Source organism: Manis pentadactyla, chromosome 19, assembly GCF_030020395.1.
Source record: "Manis pentadactyla isolate mManPen7 chromosome 19, mManPen7.hap1, whole genome shotgun sequence".
Taxonomy (NCBI): domain Eukaryota; kingdom Metazoa; phylum Chordata; class Mammalia; order Pholidota; family Manidae; genus Manis; species Manis pentadactyla.
The window spans coordinates 330,830-358,346 of NC_080037.1; the positions used below are offsets into that span (position 1 = coordinate 330,830).

General features: G+C 52.1%; 1 protein-coding gene across 3 annotated transcripts; it reads right to left on the bottom strand.

Moving 5' to 3' along the window:
* Positions 1 to 3,470: 3,470 nt before the first annotated feature.
* FMO1 (flavin containing dimethylaniline monoxygenase 1) lies at positions 3,471 to 27,517 on the bottom strand. 3 transcript variants are annotated; one of them, XM_036900998.2, is made up of 10 exons: positions 27,195 to 27,381; positions 25,072 to 25,266; positions 21,005 to 21,142; positions 15,963 to 16,151; positions 12,907 to 13,069; positions 9,663 to 9,805; positions 7,445 to 7,644; positions 6,584 to 6,939; positions 6,062 to 6,134; positions 3,471 to 4,222 (listed from the first exon to the last, which is right to left on the bottom strand). In XM_036900998.2, exons 1-10 carry the CDS (start codon positions 27,249 to 27,251, stop codon positions 3,880 to 3,882), a joined length of 1,857 nt encoding a protein of 618 aa, XP_036756893.1. In that variant the 5' UTR covers positions 27,252 to 27,381; the 3' UTR covers positions 3,471 to 3,879. The 3 variants fall into 3 exon arrangements, with proteins under 3 accessions (XP_036756893.1, XP_036756900.1, XP_036756910.1); XM_036901005.2 differs by lacking the exons at positions 25,072 to 25,266; positions 27,195 to 27,381 and adding an exon at positions 27,422 to 27,517; XM_036901015.2 differs by lacking the exon at positions 25,072 to 25,266 and having other exon boundaries at positions 27,195 to 27,380.

The following is a 27,517-nucleotide window of genomic DNA, read 5'->3' on the forward strand; positions in this document are numbered from 1 at the left end:
ACGTCCGAGCAGGCGGCTCGGGTCCGCCCCGGGGCGCAGCAAGCGAAGGGATGGACGACCGAAGTCTGCAGTGGCATGTCAGGCAGGTACCATCTCTTTTCTTTTTCTTCTCGATTGAGTGCTTGGAAGCCAATCAAAGTTTACAAATTGTATTTAGCTGTTGGGTCTCTTTACTTTGCCATATTCTGTAAGTTCTCCAGACTCAAAGGGCCCAGTCCCAGACTGGCCGAAGTCCCCTGGCTTGATGGATGGTGCTGGAGCTGTCCTGACACAGGCCTTCGATTAGCGTCCTTACTTCCACGGGCTCCCCTGTAATCTGAATGATCTTTCGGAATCATACGTTGGATCATGTCACTCGACGGCACAAAAATGTTTGCTGAAGGGGAAGCGTGGTCAGGGAGGGTTTTTAAAAACAGGAAATTGTGGCATATTTATATACGGTGGAGGATGATCCGGTAGAAGGGGAAAGCGAACAAGCTGGGGGAGGGGTTGGGAGGGGGGCTGTGGGGGTGGCTGAGGGCAGATGGGGGGTGGGGGGCGGGAACTCGCTGACCCTCAATAATGTTTTTATCTGAGAATGGGTGGGAAGGACGCACAGAGGTGGTGGTCAGAGATGATGCAGAATAGTCACCCCGGGGATCCGACTGGGACTTGCGGCAGGAGGGCAGGCATGAGTCGAAGAGCCGTGGGCTAGGGTGGGGGTCTCCTCTCCCTGAGGCCCAGGATGCGGGCAGAGGTGTGACAGAGGCGGAGGGCAGGGTCTTGACCCCAGGTGAAGCCCGCCAGCAGGTACGGGTGGGTGAGGGGCCATAGGCGGGGAGTGCGTGCGAACTGAGCTGGGTGCCAAGGGCACGAGGGAAGAATGGTGGCCGGTGGGGCAGCGGCAGGTGGGAGAGTGTGTGCGTCGGAGTCCAGGGATTCGGAGAGAATCTCGTGTTAGAGGATCAGCAGGAACAGTCCGATGCGGCTGGCGGGGAATGTGCGCTGGGTGAGAAGGCGAGACCAGGGCCCGCGCGCCGCAGGAGCCCCTGCCATGTAAAGCTATTTAAGCTTAGATTTGAATTAATCAACATTAAATAAAATTAAAAATTCATTTCTTCACGGCACTAGCCTACCAACCGCGCATGGAGGGCAAGGAGGAAAGGTTTCCGCAGTGGACGAGGCTCTGCTGCACAGCAGCCATCTGGGGTGAGCACGGCAGGCACAGGAGGGGGTCATCAGGGCCGCCAGGCCAGGGGGCCCAGGGGACATGCCCTGGGGCACGTCTGCTTGGTCTGAAACCGTTGAGGGTGATGACAGGAGTCCTGGGGATGGGAGAGACGACGCGCCAGAGGCCCACTACTGCTCTGTGCAGCTCTGACCTCTCGGGGTGACTGACCCCACCCCAGCTCCAGGCGTGGGCCCCCTGTCACAGGAGGGCCCCATCCCCCAGGCAAATGATGGCTCAGAAGGGAAACTGGATGCACGTCAGGCCACAAGGAGCTGCGAGGAGAGGTTCACTGGAGACTAGGAGATAGAGATACAAGTGTGGAGAGCTTTAGGCACAGACACAGATAGATAAAGATGCAGTCAGTAAAAGGGAAGCTGATGTAACACACAGACGCCTACTTACAATGGAACAACTGGGACAAACATTGTTTCTGTCACATAGTAACTTGGCCACCCCCTTCAGAAAGTCTCCCTGTGCAGCACATCCCTCCATGGAGACAGAGCCGTGGCGGAAACCAGCTGCTACCTTCTGCAGAAATTCAAAGGCAGGCAGGGACTTTGTTTACAGAGGAGGAAGGGGCGGGATTCAGATACCTGCATGTGGGAGGGTGTCACATGCAGAAGTGGGGACAGGCTACTTGGAGGGATGGTGTCATAAGGGACGGTTTGGGAAATACACTGGGTTCTTTGGTGGGTCCTCGGTGGGAAGTGGGGACAAAAATTAGGCGGGCTGGAGCCCAGTGCCCAGGTTCTGATTGTCTTGGGCTGGGGCTGCCAAGGGGTGGGTCAGTCTGTTGCAGGCAGCCTGGCTGTTGTCCACCTGTATGTCCAGTCCCTCAAGGATGAACAGGACAGTAGATGAGCCCTCGTGGTGCCCCTGTGGACCAGGTCGTTGGACTGCCATGTTTCCCCTTGGGCACCGAGCCTCCCCAGCGAAGTTGAGAGGATGCTAAATGCCAGCTCTGTTGTGAGGGAGAGAAACGCATTTCCGGAAATCATCTGGAGTGTGCTCAGAGGGTGATTTCTTATTATGAATGTCTATGCCAGGGTTCTGCACCCATTCCAGTGTGTATGTGGGGACTCCCCCCATCTCTGAGCAATTCTTGGGCACCAGTGGGGTGTCCTGTAGTTCAGCCCAGTTCTGATGCTGTCTACCCAGAGAGAGCACCAGACTCCACAGATTAGGGCTCAGCCCCACAGAACTGTGCCTTCCTGATGCAAATCGGACAGCTGTAGATTGAGGTTCCAACAACCTCCTCCTCAGGTTCATATCTACTAGAGTGGCTCACAGAACTCCGAGAAACATTTTACTCAGTTGCAGGTTTTACTACAAAAGGGTGCAGCTCAGGAGGAGCTGTGGGGACTGTGCACAGGCAGGGCGGGGGGCCTCCGCACCCTCTCTAAGTTGCTGCAGTCGCTCCCTCTGGGTGTCTGCCCATGCAGAAGCTCATCCTTGGGGTGTTATGGAGGCTTCATCCCACAGGCACGATTGATTTAAGTCATTGGCCCTTGGCGACTGATTCAACCTCCAGCCCCTTCCCCTCCCAGAGCCTGGGCGAGGGACTCAAGGCTCCACCCCTCGAATCCAGGGCCGTTTCTCCTGAGAGCAGCCCCATGGTAGGTTCAGCCCAGGCACACGTTAACGTTACAGGCCACCACGATGCTCTCCACACTTGGGGGATTCTGTTCCAGCAACGGGGGCCAAGACCAAATGCGTATTTCTTATTCTCAACGGTAGTGTCACACGTGTTAACAAGTGAACCAGGTCAGGAGGAAAGTAGGAAAGCGACAGAAAAGAGGGGCTGGGGGAGCAGGGAGTGGAGGTGGCCTCTCCTGCACTGCATGCCTGCTCACTGGTGTAACAGAGCATCAAGCGCTGGGTCTGGTTTGCTCAAAACCTGCTTTTGACAGATTCGCTCTTGGCCTTCTTTCTCGTCCCTCCCTGTTTCTCCCTGTCAAAGACCTGCTGGCTGTGGGCTTTCTCTGGTGACCTGCACTTGGATTTGGGCGACCCTACAGGAATACAGGAGAGGCTCTGTTTGGGGGAAGGAGGCTCCAGCAGCTCCTCTCCCTGGGGAGAGGCTCCAGGGGCGGGGGGAGGGGGCCGGCTCGGCGCCTGCTTCTGGGGGAGCGGGCACCCCGCGCAGTGACAGTCCCTAGAGGCACTCACCAAACCCGCACCCCAGGGGCCATCCCCACTCTGTTCCCCTCATCTTTCCCCAACTCTGAAGGAGAATAAAAGGCCACTTGAAGCAATCAACTTCTAGGTTTTTTCTTTCTTTTTATTTTTAATTAGCTGATACCATAAGAACACCATTTCAGCACAGGCAAATCTTTTGCAAAGTAGGGGGCTTTAGTGGAGGTCTACGGAAGCAGTTTATATGGGAAAGAGGTGTGATTGCTCAGGGTGCTGCCTGGGACGGGTCTTCTAGGGTGTACCTGAGGCCTCCAGCAGCCTTCAAATGCACACAAACTGCTGTCTTCCTCAAGCACTGGAAGCAGGTGGAGCTGGAGGGCTCAGGGCCGTGGTGGAAGCCTGGGGCCGGGGCAGGGCAGGGGCCTCAGATACTTGGGGTGGTTCCCACTAGGAGGGCCGTGGTGTGCAGGGGCAAGCTGGAGCCTGTGCAAGTACAGGGTGCATCTGACGAACGAGCCCTCAGTCATCCCCCCTCAGAGGAAGACCAGGACAACGGCCAGGAGCAAAGCCAGGGCACCGAAGAGTTTGAGTGAGCTTGCCAGGGGCGACGGGGGCTCCTGTACAACTCGGGTTTTGGTGGGCTTGTACGTTCGGTCCCACGTGGTCAGGATAGCATTTCTGGCTCCTTCCCACTTCCCCGGGCCGGTCAAGCGGAACTGGTATGGTGTGCACGGGCCGAAAAAGATGGCCAAGGCCAGCCGTGGGTCCGTCAGGAGCATTGAGAGCAGGTTGGGCTTCGCCCCGATGTAGGTCAGCAGCTCGTCTATGTACAGGATGTAATCTGTCTGCAGAGCTTTGCAGAAGCACAAGCCAAACCTTTATAAAAGGAAGAGGGGGTAGAGGGAGGACAAAAAGGTAAAAAAGGTCACTCAGAGCAAGTGAGTGTCAAGAGTGAATAGACACCACAGAGCTCGGATGCCTCTGCGTCCTTCCCTCCAGGCCGCAGCTGTGGACAGTCTCGTGTTATCTCGGTGCCACGCGGGCTCCTTGGGAGGACCCTTTATGGACATGGTGCTCCAAAGCTCATGATGCGTCTAATATTATTTTAGTCTTTTGTCAAATGATTAGCAACTTCTAGAAAAAATTATATTTTGCATAATTCATCTATTCCTAAATCTTTCTAAAACTTAGTTGTGGCTAGCTTTAGATAAAGTGAAAATCCACAGAAATCACAGGGTGAAATTCCCTGTAGCACTGCTGGTCCCTAACGTCGCTGATTGGCCTGTGGGAGGAGGAGCTCCTGCACTGTGGCCTTCTAACCGATCACCTGTGTTCTGCTGGAATTCTGCAGTGGAGATCAAACCCTATTCCAGGTTGAGGATGATGAAGAGACATCTAAAGTGCTTTCACTGTTTTGGGGTGTAGCACTTTACAAGGCTAGATCAGCACGTGGCGTTTGGCAACATACACGAATCAGAGATGTGCTAAGTTTCTTTTCCTTTAGCAGTGATAATAAACCTTTTCCTTCAAGTGAAAATTCATATATTAAAGCTCCAAATGGATAAGCCGGAAAGCAGATAAGGCCAGAGATGTTTTAGTTGGATTTGGGGTGAGAGTAGGGGTCCCAAGCCCCCTCCTTCACTGGCCAGGTAACCCCTCCTCTCTCCCAAGAAAGCCTCCACTCTCGGGAGGGGTCAGCAGGCTTATTCTGCAGGACGAGGGCTTCAGGCTCCACCCCAAGCCCTCAGCTCCGCTGTGTGACCTGAAGGCAGCCACACAATACAGGTGAATGAGGGAGGCTCTGTTTTAATAATGCTTATGGCCACTGTCATTTGAATTTTATATGATTTTCACATATCCCAAAATATTCTTTTGTTTCCAAGCATTTAAATACATAAAAGACAAGGACAGGAGGTGGGCTGTGGGCCTGCAGCTGCTTGCGGACGCCCACTGCAGGGTAGCAATCGGAGCAAAATGGTGAAGATGGGTGGAGAGGGTGGGACCGGTGTCAGAGCTGGTGGGTGAGGTATGGAATGTGACTGGTGGAAGAGGATTAATTACATCTGGTTCAGAACCCACGTTGCCATGGTGCTGCATAAGCGTGGTCTCAGGTTTGCTTTTTAATTTTTTTTTACTGTAGCATAGTTGATATACAGTACTATACTGGTTTCAAGTGTACAACCCAGTGACTGGACAGTGATCCGCAGTATTAAATCCTTACTCCATTAATGCAGTTACTGTCACATAGGAAGATGTTACAGAATCACTGGCCACGTTCTCTGTGCTGCACTTCCATCCCTGTGACTAGTTCATATTATGATTGAGATTTTGTGTCTCTGTCCCCTTCACCTATTTCTCCCACCCAACCCAAACTCCCCACGGTGGCCACCAGTCCCTCTGCAGTAGCTATGAGCCTACTGCTGTGTTGTTCATTTGTTTTGTTTTTAGATTCCTTGTATAAGTGAAATCATATGCTATTTATTTTCCTCTGCCTGGATAATTTCACCCTGTGTGATGCCCTAGCAGTGAAACAAAGTGACCTGATGTTCTGGGACACAAACCTTCCATCCCACCCCTCTTCTCTTCCCGGACAGGCTGCCCTAGTTTCTTCCTCTGAGCCCTAGGTGCTTCTCTCTGCCCAGTAATGCACTTCTCTTTGCAATTGTCCCACCAATTTTGGTTGCAGCTCAAAGGGGACATAAGCAGGTGACTCACCCACTGGGCTTGTTCTGTCTTCTTGCATTCACTTCCTCTGTCATGACACTGGGTGGCGGTAACTTATTCACACCTGTATAACAGAGATGTGACTTCACTTGGTGGGTAAAGGTCCTTTGCCGTGGTTCAGCCTCTATTTCCAGTGCCCAGCTGCTTCCTGCTCTGCACAGAGGCTGGCAGGACTGGTGGGCCCCCCGGCAGTGTGCCCCCAGCGGAGACCAGCATCCAGCCCATCCCACCACCGAATTTTGTCACTTTTGAAGTTTTTAGTTTCGATTGAACCAGCTGATTTGGTCAAACTAACAGGTAGACACAACTTACATTTTTGACCTCCGATTTATCTTTTGTGCTGGCAATAGCTCCAATCTGTTAGGCGTATAATTCAGAGAACAACAGAACGGATTCTGCTTTTAAAGATTTTGTGCCTTAGAGAGATGCTGGGGCTGGTCTCAGGGTCTCTGGCACCCCACATAGTTGGGCAGACTGGAAAAGCTAATGACCTGCAATTTCCTGCACGCTCACCTTTCAGAACCCGGGCGGCCCACCGGGCCTGCGTCTCCCCCGTGGGTATCATGGAGCCCAGGGGTTTGATGAGGCCGATGACGGCCAGGGTTGGCTTCTGCAGATGTGTGGGGAAGATGTACTTGTACAGCGAGGCCTGGCCATCCTCGACTTTCAGCACAGCCTCATCCAGGAAGGGGAAGGCGAAGGTGTACCCGGTGGCAAAGACGATGATGTCGATGGGCTCCTCCTGGGGGCTGTCGTGAAACCTGACGGAGCCTGCCTGCACCTCCTTCACGCTCGGCCTGATGAGCACTTTCCCGGTGAGGATGCGGCCCGGGAGCTCATCATTCAGCACCGGCTCCCTCAGCTGTATCCTGCACAGGTGCACGGGGTCAGGGGCCGCTGGTGACCTGCTGCAGCCCGGCCTCCCCCTGCATCCTGGGGCGCTCCCCTGGGCTAGCCCAGGCATGCGGGTCAGGGTGCCACCTCCAGGACAGGACACAAGGCTAGTGTATTCCTTTCATCAAAAGAACTCTGGACAAAGTTTTTTGAACGGCTGCCGCTGAAGCCCAGGTGCCCTGCTAGGGCCTGGGGCACAGGCCACACAGCAGGTTGGGCGAGTGCCTGGGCCTTACCAAGCCTTGGTTCACCCATAGTGAAAGGGAGGTCATACTGATACTCACTTAGAGGGATGTTGACAAGATGAGGCACATATTTCACTCACCGAAAATTTAGTCAAAATTGTTGGCTACTATGATGAAGTAAACTCATGTGAAATTTCCCTTCACCTTCAGCCATGCCAGGTGTTTGCCTGGCTTGGGTTTCCTGGAAGGACGGAGGCTCCTTCCCGACAGCCCTCGGCAGATGCATGGGTTTTACCTGTCTTCTGGCAGCAAGCCATAATTTGCATGATTGAACCGGCTGTTCATCATTCTTGCGATCAACCAAGATATGACTGGAGTTGGGAGGGAGTTTCTGAGCATGTTCTGAAACCGTGTTGTGAACACCATGTCCCACGGGTGTCCTGAGCTGAAGACCCGGTTGATCACCCAGGCCCCTCCAGTGGTGCTCAGGAACACCTGCAGGCAGACAGAGGACCCTCAGCTTGCGCAGTGCCTGGGAACTGGGCAGACCACGGCATCTGCACCCTCACCACATGACCCTGAGCAGAGAGCTATTTTAATTTTTCTTTGAGGTAATGGATGGAAAAACACCTTGGGCCCGACCCTGGTGCATGAGAGGCTGTGGTGAGCCCAAGGGGCTTGGTCTCCTGTAGGGACAGTGAGCAGGGGGTCACAACTTTGTGCACAAGTCATTGTGGCAATGAGAAAGGGTGTGGCAGCAGGAGAGGGTGTCTGCAAAGGTTCCAGTGGGATCTTATACAGCTGACGGTACAAATCAGAGACACAGTTGGTTTTGGTGGGATTTTTCTTTCTGCAGACCTGCTGCGTTTGCTGGCTGACTAGGTCCACCAGCCAATAGTGGTGGTGGTACCCACGCAATAAGGAGGCATCTACATACCCATCTAAGAATCAAAAGCCAAGCCATCTGTTACTTTGCAGATAGAAAACAGCGAATTTAACAGGTGGTTTTTCCCTGAGAACCCGGGCCTGATGGAGTCAGTTTTAGTTATGCACTTGAGCCTCATACTGGAGCAGAATATGTGATGGGGATCAGCAATCCCAACACAAGATGCGTATGCCCTGGACTCGCCCTCGCGTGCAGGATGCAGGAGGACAGGACGTGAACTGTGGTCTGAACCCAAAGGGGTTCTCTGTGGACACGGGAATAAGGTATTTTCTGTCTGAAGAAACATGGTTAGAGAAATAGACGTGATCATAAGCTACCCACGTGTGGTCATGGTGGGTGGGACCGAGTTAATTTTTGTTTCCGGACCTCCTTTCTCTTTGTTCAGGATAACTCCACCCACCTGCTACATGTCTCCAAATCAACCCATCCACACATCCACCAATCCACAACGCAGTGATCAAGCCCCTTTTTTTGAAAGTCCCAGAAGGAAGTCTCAGAGTTTCGCACTCACAGTCCCCCCCCTCACAGCTGTCCTGCTCTCGCAGTGGGGACCTCACCACCCCCTCGCTTACTGGGGCCTGTTGCCCGCGCCGCACACTCAAGGCAGCCAGTCTGGGCTTGCCCTGTCATGTTCTCTGGTGTGTCCCCAGGCCAGGCACACCGTTTGGCCCATCAGAAGCCAACAGCCAATGCATATTTATTGGTTGATGGCTCTCAGTGAATTTATAGCAGAGTTGGAGAGGAAATGTATCTGTAACAGGCAATTAACAATACCAAGAATTAAAGAGTGTAGACCAAGGAGTGCAAATTAGAAGTATTACATAAATTCTTCCCAGGGAGAGATCACTGCTGGGGAGAGGAAGCTGGTATGTAGATGGAGACAAAGAGGCCGAGCAGAAGGCGGAGGTAGAGAGAAGCTCAGGCAGACAGACGTGCTGGGAGGGCCCCCTGGACCGCAGGCTGAGCTGATGGGCAGGAAGGCAGTCGGGATAAAGCTCAAAAGGCAATTTGGACCAGATTATCGAGGACCCCTGGGCAGGCCTCAGACAGCTGCAATGTATTACTTTCTTAGGCAAGGGGAGTTGTTGGAGGTCTTTAAAGGTAGGCATGTACCAACGAGAGCAGGCCCTTCAGAGGACCTATGGGGGGCATGGGGAAGAAGGCATTTCGTGCCAGCACAGACAAGGCCCGGTGAGTGGTACCTCCCTGCAGGGGTCACTGGGAGGAGGGCCAGACCGTGGGGGCAATCGGCAAGGAAAGCAGGAAGCAGGCCAGAGGCCTGGGCACAGAAAACCTCACAGAGTTTCTGGGCGGTGGGGCTGGGTGAGAAGCAGATGCCTCTGGTGTCTCTGTGGGGTGATGGGGGAAGGACAAACAGAGACGCTGCTGGAAGGAAAGGCAGCCTCTGGGGTCCACAGTACAGCTGGTGAGCGCTGAGGCGCATACGACCTCAAAATGCGTGTGTGTCTGGCTCCCCATGCCCCCGCCACCTGCCCCCTGGCCAGCACCGTGTCCCGAGGCACATGTCCTAAGCTGCAGCTCTTCGTGAAGTGACGGCTAAGGGTACCTTCTCTGCCAGGTTGCTGGCCTCCACGGCGATGTCTGTGCCAGAATTCCCCATTCCAACCACCAGAACTCTCTTGTCCTTAAATATGTCTGGATGTTTATAGTGTCGGCTGTGAAAGTATTGGCCTTTAAAGGTACTTATACCTATAGAAAAAGAGGTCAAAAAGAGAATTTATAGGATCAGTGAATGAAACAGAAGCATCATTCAGTTAATGGCACCAGGATTACTTGGGCTGTTTTTAATAGCATACTCAGTTTTAAGGAAATCTGAAATCTGAACACATGGCTTCACAGGATCCAGCGATCAGTGAGTGATTATTTACTTAATGGAGGCACTTACCAGGGACAATCGGCCTTCGGTGATTTACCCCAAGCTGAAATATCGTGGCATAAAGACATATTGAACAAAATTATAAGGCAGCAGACAGGATGGTGATGTTCTATTCTCCAATACTTGTTTTACACAGAGCTTTCCACGGTGAGGAGCAGAGATGAAGGGGGACCACTCCTCTCAGCTGGCCTTTGGAATCAGCTGTGCTCCTGGCACCTTGCGGGGTGACGTCGGGGAAGTAAGACATGTAAAATGTGGTCCCTGTTCAAAAAGATGCATGTGGGAGAAATCCGCCGGTAGCGCCCCCTGGTGTCTGACTGTCATTCAGCCGAGTCGGCTCAGAAAGAGACAGTCCCCGGGGGGCAGGTCGGCGCCAACACGAGATGAGGTCTCCCAGGCAGCTGATGCCCAGTTTCGTGGAAACGTCACCTGTGAGTGGAGGATCTCGGACGCTGCTCTCAAGGTTGCATGACACAAAGCGATACACGTTAAACCAAGAACCTGGCTTTTCTTCCTGCAATAAGTGATACAACATCTGGGTTCTCAGGGGCTGAACGCAGACGCTGAGGCAAGAGGCCTGACGGAGGCCTGGGGCTCTTCAGCTCACCTTCGGCCATTAAAAGTCTTAACACGAATCTCAGTTAAATCACAATCCGGAGCATTCAGAGTTTAGAAATGGTGCAAAAGTTAAAATAGGACTCAGCTCAGGACCCAAGAGGCGTCAGATGGCTGCTGAGAATTGTCCCCGGGTGTCAGGCGGTCTTAGGTTCTCTGTGAATCAGGCTCTTCTGGGTCAGAATGGATGAAAATGAGACTCTGTGGCTGCATCACGTCAGACTGACATTCTGGGTGTCAGAAGGACTTCCGTTGCTGGGTGGGTGCGTCAGGAAGCACCCGGGGGTATTTCCAAAGGAGCGGAGGGAGTCACTCCGAGAAGCTGCACCCTTATCCTAACCCGACCCTGTTTCTTTGAGAAGGACCTTGGGGAACTTCCTCCCTGGAGCACCCTCCAGAGCTCATGATGCATGCTCTTGAATATGGTCAGTGAGGTGGACTTCTCAGCCGTGACCAAGGACCTCAGTGTGTGCAGACCACCTACTGGGAGGCAGACAGGCAGACGGCGAGACCCGGAGCACTCCGTTTCGAGTCTATGTCAGAACTTCAGGGCTCAAAGCTCCTTTCAGACATCCAGCTGGGATTTCCAATGGCCAGACCCCAGAGGCTTCATCTGGAAGGGTAAGCGGAAGCCCCAGCGCTGTGTAATGGCTGGTCGTATAGCCCGGAGCCTGTCCCCCAGGTCCCTGGCTCACCCTAAGCCTGAGGACGCTGGCTCAGCTGCTCCTGGGGGAATGTGGCTTGCCCTGCCCGACACCAGGGGCAGGCCCAGGACCGCTGGATGTCCCTGCGTGTGCGGTGAAGTGGTGCTGGTGTCACTCCAGGTCACGAGTAGGCTGTGATGCCCCTGTTCTCCCAAGCAGAGCTTCACTTCTCCCAGCAGGCTCCATATCGTCCCCCTGCCTCTGATCTAATACCTTGTGCAATGTGCTGAGGGTGCCGAGCAAATGCAGTGTACACCCTGCCATGGAACTTTCTGGATGCCTAGAGTGATCTATGCAGGCACGCCGTCCTGGGAGTGTGGAGAAGCTTGCCTGCTCGGGGATTTCCTCTGCAGGCAGGGGCTGATGAAGGGTCGGGCTGCTTTGTAGGGGGAGAAGGGGTTGAGCTGTGGCCACACAGACTGTCTGTCCTGTTCCAGGACCTTGGGAAGGATGCTGAGCCAGGCCAGGGACGCTCTGCTGTGGCTTTTAGGATGTGCTTTCTCCCAACTTGACCCAATTGAGGGACCTCTGGGGCAGACCAAGGGCCATCAGAGGGCAGGAGTTATTGTAAGATGAACCCTGAGGTGGCTCCAGGTCCTACTTAGGCCATTCAGAGAAAACTTCCCTAAAGGTTTAACTTCAGAATCCTTACTGCAGATGAACCAAACCACACATTTTCTTTTCTCTCTGAGTTTCAATCCAATTGAAATTTGATGTAAATTAACATCAACCATGGTTGCGAAAGCCAGATAAAGGAACTGAGGCCCACGGACGCTTGCTTCACTTGCCTCCAGGTCTCATCTCCCTGTGGATGGCTGAGCCGGGCCGAGAACCTCTGATCTAGATAAACTGCTATAAAACATCAAGCTACCTTTGTTCACTGATCGACCTTTCTGGCCCCCAAACTCGGCTTTGGCTGCATGCTGCGGCGAGTCTGCTGTTCAAGCCCATCGCGTCTCTGAGGACTGAGTGTGGCCAGTCCCTGCGGGAGGGACACTGAACCTCACTGTGGACTGGAACTCATGCTCTTTGCTACTCAGGTTGTTTGGGACAAATGAAAAACTGGCCAGAGAGTGTTGGGGAAGGTCATTGAGAGGACGTGACCACCAGTGACCCTGGAGCTGGGTCACCACCCCCAGCCTTGCAGTGTGGATGTCCCTGCCCTCCCATCCCCCAGGACCCCCCCAGGGCACAGCCTTGAGATGGTGAAGCGGCAGCGAGCCCCACTGGGCAGGTCCAGGGCTGGGCCCACATGAGGCCTCTGTGTAAACTGTTGGGATTCGGCAGTGGGCAGATCCACCCGTCCCGTGGGGCCGGACAAGCCTCAGGTGCTTCCCTTGCTCGCACACCTGCCCCACCGCCCTACCATCAGAATGTCTGCCTCTTTCCAGTCCCCTTGCCCTCCGGGTGGAGTGGGTTTCAGATCACACCTGGGGGGCTCCGAGGAGCGTGGGGACCAACAGAAAGTGCTGGTCAGAACAAAACCCCGGCCCCCTCATGAGTTTAATGGGGGCACCACAGGAAGGATTTGCAGCCCCATCCAGTGTCAGGCAGGCTCCTGAAAAAATTAAGGTCAGTTGTAGAAAATGCTGTACCTGGGAAGCAGCCCAGCGGCAGATGCGGGTCGGTAAGAAAGCCGGTGCAGACCATGACAGCGTCAAAGACCTGTGCCTCCTGCTCTGCGTCATGCAGGGTGACCACCTCCCACTGGCCGGTGGCAGTGAAATCGGGGCGTTTGCTTACACTGCAGACTTTAGTCTGAAAACAGAACCAGTCGTGATGAGTAGCTTCCAGGGTCCCAGTCCAAGCTTGCTGGCTGATATGCCCACAGATACACATAATTAATAAACGTGACCCTAGAAATGGTATCAGGCAATCAGATCAATCATAATTTCCCGGACGGAAGTGTTCTAAGCCTGGAGCTATAGAGGGGTATTTAGGAGAGGTGGTGAGGGCTGGGGTTGCCAGTGATTTGCTCAAATTCTCACCGTGGGTGAGAAGCAAGAGCATCTTGTCGGTGCCCCAGTGTCTTTCCATCACCCTCTCTAGTGCTTCTCACAGAGCTTCTCTCTCACAACTCTGTATGGACACGGGCTAATGGAGAGCTGAGGACATAAATTAGGTCCCATGTAAATAGTCTGACGGGATGCGTCGCGCTCCTGGAAAGCGAGCTTTACAGCCTGGAATTTGGGAGCAGTCTGTTGTTCACTTTCACTGAGAACATGTATGTCCAGGGCTTCCAGGTTCTGATTCTGAAAATGCATGACACAAACCTGCAAGTCAGATTCAGAAGCATCAGTGACGCACTGAGCAGGGGACTTGGCTGCCTCTTTCCTTTTCAGGTTTCTAAGGAGACACTCTTCTTGGGTCCTTCCTAACAGGTTCCCTGTTACAGTATTTGAAGTGCTCATGGGATTTCTGTTTGTATTAGCAACTCTGTCTTTTTAAGACATAAATTTTCAATTAAATAGAAACGTTTTGAAATAAAATTTAGTATTATCTTAAAAGTAATAGCTGATCACCATTGAAAACAGACAAACAAAACTTCTCTGGACAGCTATTCCTACGTACTTTCTTAAAACTTCAGTGAACACGGGCCAGATAGAAAAGGTTGGCATCTGCCTCCAAACTGTGTCTGTCCTGTGCTTCCTCAACCTTTGGGGCAAATGACAGAAACGAGAGAGAAGAGCTTCTGCTCAGCCTGCACACCTGCCTGCAGCCTTGTCAGTCACCAGGTGGGATTTTGCTTACAGCTTGAGATTTCTGCAAATAGCCCCTTACCCAAAGCTTGTCACCCCCGAGGAATAGGGACATGTGTATGAAAATGACTGCCTCGTGCAGGAGCTGTCAGAACGTTGTGAGCAGACCCAGGTCAGCGAGCCGACTCACCGAGGATACAGAGCTCCCCGGGGATGCTCTCTGGGGACCCTGGTGGGCCCAGACGTCCGCTGCCTCAGTCACCCCCACCCTGCTGCCTCCCCTGCATCCCCGTCCCCTGGCACAGAGGGAGCTTGAGAACCACCTGCGTGAAGGTGGGGCTCTAGGACAGGAGTCGTCTTTTGGGTCTGGTCTGCTGTCTTTCTGAATCAAGTCGCTTTCCTGCTCCCAGCACTGCCTCTCGACTGACTGGCATGTTGTGTGGTGACTGGACTAAGTTTGGACTTGGGAACAAGCAGTTAGCTTTTCTCTTTCTTTAAAAAAGTTATTTTAAAATGGGTTTGGACATTAGGTGGCAAAGAAAATGCTTCAGACTCAGAAATTCTAATGCATTAAAAATATTTCTGAGGATCATGTCCATTCGCTATGGTAACATTTCATTTTTATTATGTCCCTTGCACAATAAGGAAGGGGGATAAAATACTCTTTGGAAAACTGGAGCACTTTTACTTTTCTCCAGTTTTATTGATATATAATTGACATATAACATGGCATACATTTAAGAATGTAATAATTTAAAATATGTATTTATCAGAACGATTAATACAAAAAGCCTAGTTAACATCCATCATTGTTACAACGTGTTTTCTTGTGATGAGAATTTTAAGATCCACTCTTTCAGCGACTCTCAACTATGGATACCCCAGTGTGGTTAACTACAGTCACATCCCCGGAACTGATTCATCTTAGAACCCCAAGTTTGTGCCTTTGACCCCCTTCACCCATTCCTGCCCCCCTCTCCAGCAATCACCACTCTGCTCCCCATTTCTATGAGTTCGGTGTTTCTAGATTCCACACGGAGTTGAGGTCATATGGTATTTGCCCTTCTCTGTCCAACTTATTTCACTTGGCATAAAGCCCTCAAGGCCCATCCATGCTACTGCCAATGGCAGGATTTCCTTCTTTTTATGGCCGAGTAATTCCACTGTGTGTGTATAATCATATCTCACATTTTATTCACTCATCCACTGATGGCCATTAGGTGGTCTCCACGGCTTTGCCATTGTAAATAAGGCTGCAGTGAATGTGGAGATGCTTTTTGAGATAATGATTTTGCTCTGATCAGTACTTTGAAGGTTATGAATGTGAGTCCTGTCTGCTGCCCTTGCTCAGTCCTTCTGTTCTCTGAGTGCCTTGCCGTCCCCGTTTCTGATAGGGAGCGAGCCAGGAGAAGGGAAATGTGGACTTTCATGCATCTCTTGGAGAAGAAGGGAAAAATGGAGAAAAGAAAGAAGGTATATTCATTTGTCCCATCCTTCTACCTTCCTCCTGTCTGTGTCCTCTGATGGGGAAGAACAATATTCAAGGATTTTCCTGTTCCTGAGGATATCTAGGGAAGATTTCCCTCAGATAAGAGTCTCCCTTGTGTACAGGCCTTCGCACACGTCCTTCCTCTAAGGTGAGAGTCAAGAAGAGAATACCCAGGGGCTGGTGGGAGTCATCAATGACCCCATGTGCAGGCACTTGGCCTAAGCTGAGCATGTGGCCTGACATTTTTAGGTCTCTTCAGCCACTTAGTAAGTAAGTCAAAGTAGAATCTATACCTGTGAACCTTACACAGAGTGCCCACCTCTGCCTCCAGATCTGCTCAGGGCGGGTGTACATGCAAGGGGCGGCGGCCAGCTGTTCATCATCTCATCCGCAGAGCCAAGGGCCAGGCTTAGAGGGACAACAGAAAACAGGGAACACTTCCCGATGAAGTTTCATGTCTTACCTTGAATCGGATGCATTTCAGGAGGTTGAACCGGTTTGCATACATTTTGAGATACTCCAGGAACTGGGAATTTGGCAGATAATTTGGATAGTCTTCTGGGAATGGAAAGTCTGAGTAGCAAGACATCTCCTTGCAGCTGTTGGACACCACAGACTTGTAGAGGCTGGCTCTGCCTTCTTCGACATGTTCCTGTTCAAACAGTGAATGCACTTGAGCGCGTATGTGTGTGTGCACGTGCACGCACACGCATGAAACAGACACTGGTTTCTAGGCACGTCAAACATTGACCAGGATTACAGTGACTCTTTGCTGTCCTGCAGTTGAGGGGTGGCAAACACAGGACCCACTCTGAATTTCACGAGCAGAATCACAGTTTCATTCGTGTACTAACACGTAAACCTGGGTTGAGCTCACTTGCCCCTAGTCACAGTGTCACTGCAAAATATGGAATAGGAAACAGCCCGGAGCCCAGAAGGAGATGGAAAGAGGCAGTTGCTATGCACTTGGGTTCATGGGGAGTCATTGGCAGGATCATGGAAAGGGGCTGGGCCGTGGGCCAAGCTTTGAGGAACTCGGCTCTAAATCAGCCCTGCCCAGTAGGGAAGTGATGGGGCTACTATGCGTGCTTTAAAGTTTCCCAGGAGCCACTTTAAAAAAAGTAAAAAGAAACAGGTAGAATTAATTTTAATAGTAGATTTTACTTAGCTTGATCCAAAATCTTATAATTCAACATGTAATCAATATAAAAATTATTAACAGAGTAACTTACATTGTTGTTCTCATACTGTTTTCCAATCCAGGGGATATTTTACACATCTCAATTCAAATGATGAATTTCCATTGGAAAAAAGTGGATTCACTGTCCAAATTGCTAACAAATATACTTAAAACTTCTCCAGTAACTTGAATTGAGGATTGATTTTTAAATTAAACTTAATTAAATGAAATAAAAAATTCAATTCTTCAGTGGTATTGACTACATGCCTTAGTGGCTGGTGACCCTCTTATTGGATTCTTTAGAACATCCTTAAACCTGAAGCCATGTGTTAGAACTCGATTCAGTGTTTGCTTGATTTAACTGACAGTGTCAAGTTTCCCCTGCGTTACAGGAAAAATCACAATGGGAAGCTATAATATGAAGAGATGAGAGCAAATAGCAAGGGAAGAAACTATAGTAGAAAGAGGAAAACATCAGGTGTAGGCATTTTGGGGTCAATACCAGCAAAAGTTCCTCATCTTTCTCTGGCATCTGAGAGCATCTCGTGGTAAATAACACTTTGCAATGACTGTCAATTTCTAGTTTGTGATAATAACAGGCTAAATTTAGAGTGTATACTGTTTAAAAGGGGGAAAGGTGTGAATAATACATGCAAAGATTTCCATAAAAATAGTTCAAAACAATTTCTGGCATTTTGTGAGGGCACCTTTAGACATCAAAGAGCAAGAGGGGCCACTGGAAAAGGATAAGCCAGGGAACCGTGTATTCTATGGGGCCTTCAAACAAAGGAACAAACAGAAGTAGGAACTCTGTTTTGCAAAACTGTAGAAGGTAATTAGAAAGGCAGGAAGGAAAAACTCTCTGGGAGACACTGAAGCCTATTGTGAAATGCAGCTAATCCTTTAAGGAACGAGGCTGGGGTTAGAGGCGCTGACCCCTGACACAGTCAAAAGCCCACGTATAACTTTTGATGCCCCCAAAGCTTCACTACTAATAGCCTACTGTTGACTGGAAGTCTTAGCACGTATTTTATAGGTATTATACACTATTTTTACAAAAAAGTAAGCCAGAGAGAAGAAAATATTTTTCAAATTGTGACAAATCTCCAAAAAAATTTCCAGTCTATTCACTGAAAAAAGCCCGTGTTGAAGGAACCCGTGCAGTTCAAGGCCGCGTTGTTCACGGATATCGTGGATGCTGGCCGGGAAGAAGCCGTAGCTCGAGGGGAAGCAGCCCTCAGGGTGGAATCCAGGACCACCCGGATTGGTCCTCCTGGGAAAACACAAGGTCTGGGGTGTTCAGCATCCGCGGCGGGCACCGCGGACGGTTCATGCCCGTCTGGGGGGGTGCGCCACGCCGCGTGCCCTGGGGCCGCGGGGGAAGCACGTGCCCCCTGAGCACCGGTGGGCTGTGCAGGGGAAGATGTTTGTCCTGACGGGAAACACGGGGCTGGGGGCTGGTTGGTGGAGAGAGGGAAGGAGCCGGGGCCCCAGGGCGGGGTTTCTGGCTTCCTGCCTCACTCGGGCCCCGCAGAGGGGCCGCCTGCCCTCACGGGAGCCCAGAGGCGGGCTCTGGGAGGGCCGATGCTGAGCTCCCGTTCAGCTCTACGCCTCTAGCTGGGTGACCTCGGGATGTCCCTAGCCTCTGTGCGTCAGTGTCCTCGGCTGTAAATACGGATACTCATGGTGCGTATGCCCCAGGGCAACCGAAGTGACAGCCACCATGCTGTCTGTCGTGTCACCTTCCAGGGACAGCGGGCGTTTGCCTTTCTGAGCCTCGTGTCCTTCCCAGAGAATCATAGGCAATGGGGAGAAGCTTTGCCAGGTCAGAGGTCTCTCGCCCTCATTTGGAAAATAGATGTGAAATGATAATAAACACATTCTCTCTGTCATGACACGCACAGCCCCTGTTCTCCAAGCCCAACTGTTTCCTTCTTCTTTTCCCACCTTCTGGCAGCCAGACCCACTTTACTCTGCCATCTCCTCTCCCCAGCGGGGGTCAGAGTTCCTGGAGGACAGAATCCAGTTGCCAGATTAGAGCTGCATGGTGGGGGCCTTGGGGATGATAGGAATTCACAATGCTGGGTGAATATGTGAATAAAAGGGAACCTACCAAGACTGCTGAGCTTTTAGGAATAAGAAAGATTTTAAGGCAAGGTTGTAAGAAGGTTTACCAGAAGAAGAAATAGCTGAGGAACAATTCCTTGCAATGTAGGGGTGACGTATTACTCTCTGAATCTAAAATTCTGTGGTGTACGAGGCATGCAGTAGGTGCTTAATAAATGTTTGTTGAATAAATGACAGGATGTGTATGCAGAGGAAAGACCTTCATGGGCACGCAGAGCCACCCTCCAGGGAGCGGTGCTGAGGAGTGGAAGGGTCCTGGGGCTCCCCGGGGAGGGTACCACGCCTGGTTGGCTGTGTCCTCTCTCACGGGTCCCGGCACACCGACAAGCTACTGTCATCCCCTTTGTGCCCAGCTTTCTTTACTGGATCCCCCCCTGCATCCCCCACCCCTACTATCTCCTGCTTAATCTCTCCTGCCTGTTGAAATCCTTAGATGGCACACCATCTCCTCCATGAAGCCTTCCCTGGTTTCCCTCCAGGGGATGAAATCCTGCCCTCAGGCACAGTGCCTGACCTGCGGGACCCTAACCGTCCCCACTGTCCTGATGGGAAGCCCCCCTTTCTGTGTCCCCACAGTGCTCTGCACACGTGTGGGGCCTGCCCAGGTCACACGGCACCTTGAGCACAGCTGGCTCTAGAACTCACTTCTCTCGATCAACAGTGATGAACAGGCACCTGTGGCCTGTAGAAGGCGCCTTTTTGTCGAGGATCCCAAAGCCTCTGGACTCTGCTCGCTGTAACCAGGTGACTGCGGACTGTCCCTCCCTCCCATCGGGCAGCTTCCTCCTGCGGCCAGGCCCCAGCTCAGGGTCAGTAGTTCCTGCCCACAGGGCTGTGCTGGGGGTACTGTGGGGCTCTCGGGGGAGGGGGCCCCGCTCGAGTGGTGACGTCTCTGGGGCACGAAGGGGGCCACAGCATGCACATCAGAGCCCCACCCTCCTGTCGCTACGTGCAGTGGGGTAGTGGAGCAGATGTGCTCTCCCACCCGGTCCTTAGGGCGGTCTCTGCACATTGATGCCACATCTGGTGGCCCGATGCATTAAGTTTGCAGCTCTTTATGGGAGCCAAGCTGGACTTTGCTGGGAGGACTGGGGGAGCCTGCAACCTGGCCTCTCCGGGCTTTGCTCACTGAACCAGAAAAAAATTACTGTCTTCCAGTTCTGAGTGTGGCTCCTGGGACAGAGGGTGCGGCGTCCCTTCTTATCCCTCAGGGCGCTGGCACATGGCTCCACTCACTCTTCCCTGGCACTCCTTCCTCAGCCCAAGGCTGGTGGGAGGTGTCCTTGTCCTCCCAGGAGAGGTTTGGGGAGCCCCGGCCACTCAAGGGGGCTGTCCCACCCTCCCCTGCACCCTGTCCATCCTCACTGTGGCCCCGTGGGGCTGCGGAGCACTGACTGCCCACGCAGTCAGAAATCCGTGCGTGACTTTGATCCCCCAAAGCTTAACCGCTAAGAGCCCACTGCCCATCCCACCTCAGCGAGCAAGGAAATAGATTATGTCTGTGCATATTTCATGTGTTCATGACATACCTAATTCTTTCTTAAATTCTCAATATTTCTAGCTATGCAGTTCATCTGCGAGGTTTCCTAAATTGTCACAAATCTCCAAAACTCTTTCCAATATATTTATTGAAAAAAATCTGTGGACCATCGCATTTCAAACCTGGACTTTTTAGGGGCCAGCTGTGCTTTCTTTGCTGAGGAACCCAAGAGGCTCCCAGCCCACACTCTGTGCTCCTGACCGTGGTTGGTACGGACAGAGACTGCCCAGATGGCAGGTGCCCAGCACAGGATTCATCCTGCCCTGCGCCCACTGCTGTCCACCAGACAGGAGCGTGCAGCTCTGCAGGCACACGTGGACCCCAGCCACGTTTACACCTGTACCCCTATTGCCGCATCTCTGGCCTTGCGTCAGAGCCTGGCCCTGCCCTGCTCGCCCTGGGCTCCCCAGCCTGCCCCAGCCACCATCCTCTCCCACCCTTCATGGGCACCTTCCTGTGTCGTGGCCATGGGTGATGGTTGTGAGGCACCGACGGATGGTGCCGGGCTGGGGCTGTGCCCTGCTCCTCTCTCATCAGTTCCAGCTGCCCCTCCCGGCCTCTGTTCCTGGCCCCTCCCCAGGGCAGCCCACCCTCCGGATGAAGTTCAGTCTCTTTGCTGCAGCCACACCCGCTTCCGACGGACGGGCACCCCACTTACGGTGAACCTCCACAGCCCCCCGAGGTCCTCGCTCTGCTCGAAGCAGGTGGGCTCCAGGCCCTCCTCCAGGCAGCACTTGATGGAAGCCAGGCCGCTGACCCCAGCCCCCACGATGGCCACGCGCTTGGTCATAGTCTCCTGTGGGGAAAGCAGAGCACAGCTTTTATGCTCAAGCCACAGCCCCACCTGGCCTGGCTGCCCTGCAAGCTGGGGAACTGGGCAGGTGATGGGGCTTGCCCGTCCAAGTGTCCGCACTGCGCCTGGGGAGCAGTCTTGCTGGACCTGGTGCCCCCGCCCTGTCGGTGCTGGTCCAAACCGGCAGGGGCTGAAACTGGGCCCTGTTAGCGGACAGTGTGTGCTGTGGACTGTGCGGCTGCCTCAGCCGTCACTGACCCCTGGTGACATGGAGCAGCTGCAAAGGGTCACCTCGTCACAAACTTTTTTTAATAATTAAAAAAATTGTATCTTGAGGCACATACAATAAAGTGCACAGATCTTAGTGTGCATCTTGACACGGGTACGCTCATTGCCTGTTTCACCGGCCCTGCCGTGGCAACCACCAGTCACTTCTCAGTGTCTCTGAGTCTGTTTCTGCTTTGTTTGGATTCCACATATAAGTGAAATCATATGGTGCTTGTCCTTCTCCGCCTGGCTTATTTCACTCAGCATAATGCCCTCTAAGTCCATCCATGCTGTCACAAATGGCAGGATTTCTTTCTTCTTTAAGGCTGAGTAATATTCCACTGTGTATATGTACTGCATCTTTTTTATCCATTCATCTACTGGTGGACACTTAGGTTGTTTCCATATCTTGGCTGTTGTAAATAGTGCTGCAGTGAACACAGGAGACCCACTTTCAAAATAAACACGTGAAACTGAAGCTCAGGTTGGTGTGCGGATGTGCGCAGGGCTGCACCACAGCTGGTGGCGTGGAGCTGGGACTGTGGGTGAGACCAGCCCCCGGCGCATGCCTGGGCCCTGCTGGCTGTCCATCCTCCTCCTGCCTGCTGCCAGTGGGCAGTCACAGTGGACAAGAAAGAGCCACCAGCGAGGCTGGAAAATCAGCCCTCTCTCTCCAGTGGATGCTGGTCCCTCCCGGGAGCATGGCAGGTGTGGAAGGAGGACTGTCTGGCCCAGGCCATACGTCACACGGACTCGTGAGCTGCTGAGGGGCAATGCGGTCTATCGGTTAAGCAGCCAGGCTCCGGGTCAGACTGCCTGGCGAGATCTCAGGTGTCAGCCACTGCTGCGTGATCCTGGGGAAGTCATTTAGCTCTTCTGGGCATTGTGACAGTGGAGAAAATAGTAGTAATTTCCTTGCAGTGTTTTGTGAGAATCAAGTGAATCGACACATGTCAGCTGGCTTAGAACTGCTCCTGGCACCTGGCAAATGCTCAGTAAACATAAACTATTGTAACTACAAAAACATTTCCCCAAATTGGCTTCCTCTTCTGCTTTTCCCATCAGTGAGTCTGCTTTTTAATTCCTCTAGCATTCTGATTGATAGGTACGTGTTTAACACTAGATCATATGATTTTAGATGTTGTCTCCTGGTATGTTTTTGTGATACTTTTATCTCCTCAGGTGAGTAAGTTTTTAAAGCACTTGGGTCACAGAGGAGATGCAAAAGGTGCCCCAAAGACATTATTTTTCTGAACATTTGCTGCTTTCTTGTTTACAGTTGATCTGTCTCCACAAAACTGGCTGCAACTGTTTTGTTTTTTAGGATTGGGAGCTTGAGACAAGGGGCTCGAGCCTCTGCCACAGCCCTAGGGCCTAAGGCAGTCCTTGGGACACACATGATGCTCAGCAAATATTTCTGTAATGCCATGAAGGGCCATTTGTTCAGGTGTCATGTAAGTGCACTGCAGGCCTGGGGGCTTCGGAGCCGCTGCATTTGCTTTACTGGGAAGAGCTAGTCGGCTCCTTTGGGGAGGTCGTGCTCTGGATTCTGATGGATGTCAATAATTCAACAACCCTATATAACCTTCCCCTCACTGGGTCCTCACGCTATAAAGTGACCTGCGTTAGAGAGGCTGCTGATGTGATGAAGTAAAGGTGGGAGTTGGGACCAGATAGATCTGTCTCAGATGCCTGCTCTTTCATGAACCAGCTGGGTGTCTAGAAAATGCCCTCTTTGGACCTCATTTTCCTCACTCACACAGCAGGATACTATGCTACTCGTTTTTGCAGGCCAAAGTAGGTGTCCAGGGAAGCACACTGACTCTGGGAACAAAGAAGTGGGAGCCGCACACACAGATGCAGTATCTGCAGCTGTGTGCGGGGCACGCCGACACTGTGAAGAATAAATATGGTATTTACAGCTGTGTGCAGAGCACATGGTTCTGTAAAGACTGGAAGTCTTCCTGCCTTCAGTAGGACACCAAGAAAAAAGCAGTTTCCTTTTGTTGGGGGTAGAGAGGAGCCATTTTCAAAGTGGGAACAGGAAAGAGGGTGGGCACTTTCCCCAGGGGTTCCGCAGAAACCGCAGGAGGTCGGCAGAGGGAGAAGTAACTTCCCCAGAGGCTCTGCTCAGCCTTGGTGCTCAGGGCTGTGTCCCGGGCAGGAGGAACAGGGGGTGAAACCCGGGACTATAGGTCCCTTGCCTGGAAGGATGTCCTCTCAGGTACACACTGCTGAGCAAGGATGCATCTGTACCAACTGTCAGCCCGTCAGAGGGCAGCCTGCCAGCTCCTGGCACCCTGTGAGCTCACTGGGGAGTCCCTGGGCAAGGAGACACACAGGCTCACTCTGCAGAAGGGGCATCTGTGCTGACTGACTTACTCTAGGGGCCGGACGCAGTTCTGTAAACATTTGCCTTCAGGATTTGAAGGACCGTCCTAGACAGAAGGATTAGGATTACAGCCAATGGTGGAACCTAGGAAGTTGCAGGAGGCACGTTTCAGCTCAGTATAAGCACTTCCCAGGAGATCTGCTTTATTCTCTGATTTAGCCATCAAACACTCACGGGAGGCCCCCGTGTTACTGAGCCCTGGGTGAGGGATTGGGGGTGCCCAGGATGAACAGGCAGAAGGCCTTTATGGGAGCGCTCTGTGTCTCGTGCACACACTGCGATGAGAGCACGAAGGAGGCGGGGGTCATTCTGACTTTGGGGAAGTAGCAAGCAGCACTGGGAAACATTATTTGCTCCAGGTTTTCCAGGATGACTTGAGCTCCAGTGTGCGGAGGAGGGGGATGGGCTCCAGCGACCAGGCGGCGGAGCAGGGGCCGGGGTGGGACGTGGAGGCTGTGGCCTCGGACTCTTGGTGAGTCTGCCGCTCTCGTGCAAAGCGGGCGTAGTGTCCTGCCCCCAGGGGCTGCATAAGGGGATGATCCCCTTGGCCATAGCTGTTGGTCTATGCCTGTGCATAAAGCTGTGTGTTTCCCCAAAGCAGGGCATTTTCTTTGACTTGTTCACAGATCCCAGCAGCATGATTGGTCTGCGCTAGTCTTTGCATAACTATTTGGCAATGGGAGGATTTCCTGATGGGCAAAAATAATTAATGCATCACATTATATCCTTTTCAATTAAAAACACTAATTGAGCAAATATTTGTTGGGAGCTAATATCCTGGGTCAGAGATTCCTTCCTCAAAACAACCTCCTATAAAGTGCACTGTAAGCAGAAAAGCCCTCCGCAGGGCCATGCTGTAACTCAGCATGGGCCAGAGCAGCCAGCCTTCTCCCCAAAAAGCCCAGGGAACAGCAGAGAAGCCAGGAGACCTGGGTTTGATGTTCGGGATTGGCTAGTCCCCCGCAGTATGACTATGCTAGCCAAATAATTGTTTCCATGTCTCAGTTCCCTTCTCTCTAAAATGAAGCTGGAAGAAGAGCCTTTTGTAAGAGCGAGGCCACAAGCCTATAAAATCATACAGAATGGTAGTTGGGGCATGCTGGGTTCCAAAGCACTGTTGCTTGTTATTCTTAGCTTCAGGAGAATTTTTTCTTACTTTGGACGTTTTGTGGATTTCTGCCATAACAATTTGGGTTTGTTTACAGAGGCAAAGTTCCAGAGTACTTGGAATCAGAGCTATCAGTGCAAACTTAGAAGAGTATCTTAGGGTCACCTGCTGGCAAGCGAGGGAAATGGGCAGGAAATACTGGCAGGAGACCAAGACAGGCAGGGGCACAGACAGGCCCTGAGCTGCGGACCGTCTTCCCTCTCTGCCTTTGCGCTCTGGTTCAGATCCTGGGGCTGTATCTCCAAGGGACGGTTGCCTGGGATCGCTGCCCTCACACCAACCTCTTCTCAAGTGTAGATGCTTGTAAGAAACTGAAGTGATTAAAACAAATTTAAAGAGGTGCTTTCTTAAAAGTTTTGTCCCTTTTTTTAAAAAACTGAAAATCATTTCCAGCTGGTGGCTGCTGTGCTTTTAGACAGAGGGACTGATAAACAGCAGGAGATTTTATTAGGGTGAGAAGCACACCACTGTTTCCATCCTCATGCAAAAAAACAACATTTAAAATACATCGCTCCTAATGTGGATAGTTAGTAAAAACTTGGTTGTCTCTTTTTTGGATTGCTTTAAAGAAGTGTATCATCCTTATTATTGATTATTATTATTATTATTATTTTAATGAAGCAAGCCTCCCACAGCCGACTAAATATGAAAGAAGAAAGTAATAAAGCTGCAGAAATAGGACCAGATTGGTGAGACAGGTGTCAGTGGATGAAGGTGAGTTTATGCAGCAGAACCAGTGAGACGGTGGACAGATGCAAACAGCTGGCTGGGAGTCCTTGCCTGTTCGCATCAGTGGTGGGGTGTGGGCCGTGAGGACGGAGCTGATCTTCTCTGCTGGCGTTTTACACTTCCTCCCCTATTGTGGAGAAGTAAAATGCAAACAGTGCAGAGGGAGTGCCTGGGATGGCACAGGGGTCAAGGACACCAGGCCCAGGCTGCGTTCCCAGGCTGCTCCAGAGCAGGGAGTGGGTGGGGGTTGGGCAGGAGACACAGGAGCCATGTCTGCCGTCTGCCCAAGGCTGGAGTTACCAGTGCCAGCATGCATAGGCCGCAGTGCTGGGTGATTGTAGTGAGTCGAGAATGAAATGAAAAGATTACTTTTCTTTCAACTTGTGTATTATTTTTTCAAACAACTACAAAGTTGTAAGAACAGAAGACTTGGCGGTTTGGACCTGATGGCTGAACACAGGGAATTGCAGCCTGCCCAGCAGGCTGACCACGGGGCCTCAGCCCAGCCTGGGAGCCTCCGGCTTAGAGACTTTCTTTCCAGGCATATGTTCTTCTTGACCCGGGACCTTATCACTTGGTGTCAGGAAAATGAAAAGTATCCTATACCTGAGTCCTGCCCTGATCAGGTAACTAGGGTCCTAGCTGTTTCCATGTGACTCACCTGTGTGTGTCCTGGGAAGCTGTCCCCCTGGTGTTTTACAAGCTCCAGCCCTTCTTACCCTCCCGCTCCCTCTCCGATTCAGTCTTCCTCTCCCTCTCTGTCTCCACCCCCCCACCCTCTCTCACACACACCCTGGCTGGCTGTGCATTTCAGGAGTCACCAGAGCTTGCTGCTAAATCAGAGTTGATGTAGCTTGGTGGCCACTGGGGGTGAATGAGGGTCCCCCCTGAGCCCCAGGGAACAGGCAAGCACAAACTGATAAGAAACCTGGCTCAGAGGGGGTCACACTCTGCAGCTTCTCTCTTCCAGCTGCACACCCCTGCTCCTTGAGCCTACGCCTGACCACGACCACCAGACAAGTAGCACTGCCAGGCTCTGGGTTCGCTGTGGTTACCAGTCTGCAAGGGTCCCTGAGCAGAGAGGATCGACGTGGGACTGAGACTCAGTCCATCCACCTGTGAGTCAGGTGGCATCAAACCAGGTATCTACAAGGGTTTTCAAAACCCTCAAATTTATAATCTTGTGCATTCAGCTGGGAGTGGAAAAAGATCTGATGACGGTATGAAGTCAAGAAATGTCCTCATGCACAGAATGGAGCACCCTTAACATCGGGAAAAAGGTCACCAAGCCAACATCTGATCTCAAAGGGGCCACTCACTCCCAACCAGCACATCTGCCACGACTGGTGGGCAAACCCCAAACTGTCTGACGCAGCACCGGAGCATTACCGGTGCCCGGTGATGGAAGCACTGGGGGAGCATTACTGGTGCCCCATTCTTAGCAATCCGAGTTTTCCCTTCCAATTAACACTTAGTAACCTTCCCAGTGGTGCACTTACCAGCGTACAGAGGGCTTCTAATATCTGACTTGCTGCCCAGGACCAGTACTCAAGCATCTGCCACCCGGTGCTTTGGGGCAGATGGTGCTTTATAGCCTCTCAGGTCACAGCCTGAGGCAGGGGCATCTGCTGAGGTGGTTCTGTTTTGAAGCTGGATAGCAAAACAGGAAGAAGCCAGACCCCACCTTCCTATCCAAAGCAATCAGAGATTCTATCTGGTTACTCACTTTACGTCCTTGTGATTCCTTGTGCCAAGGCCTGGCCCAGTTGGGACTCTGGTCAGCTGGGGTGGGTGAACGAGAGCCCAGCATGCCGGATGAACC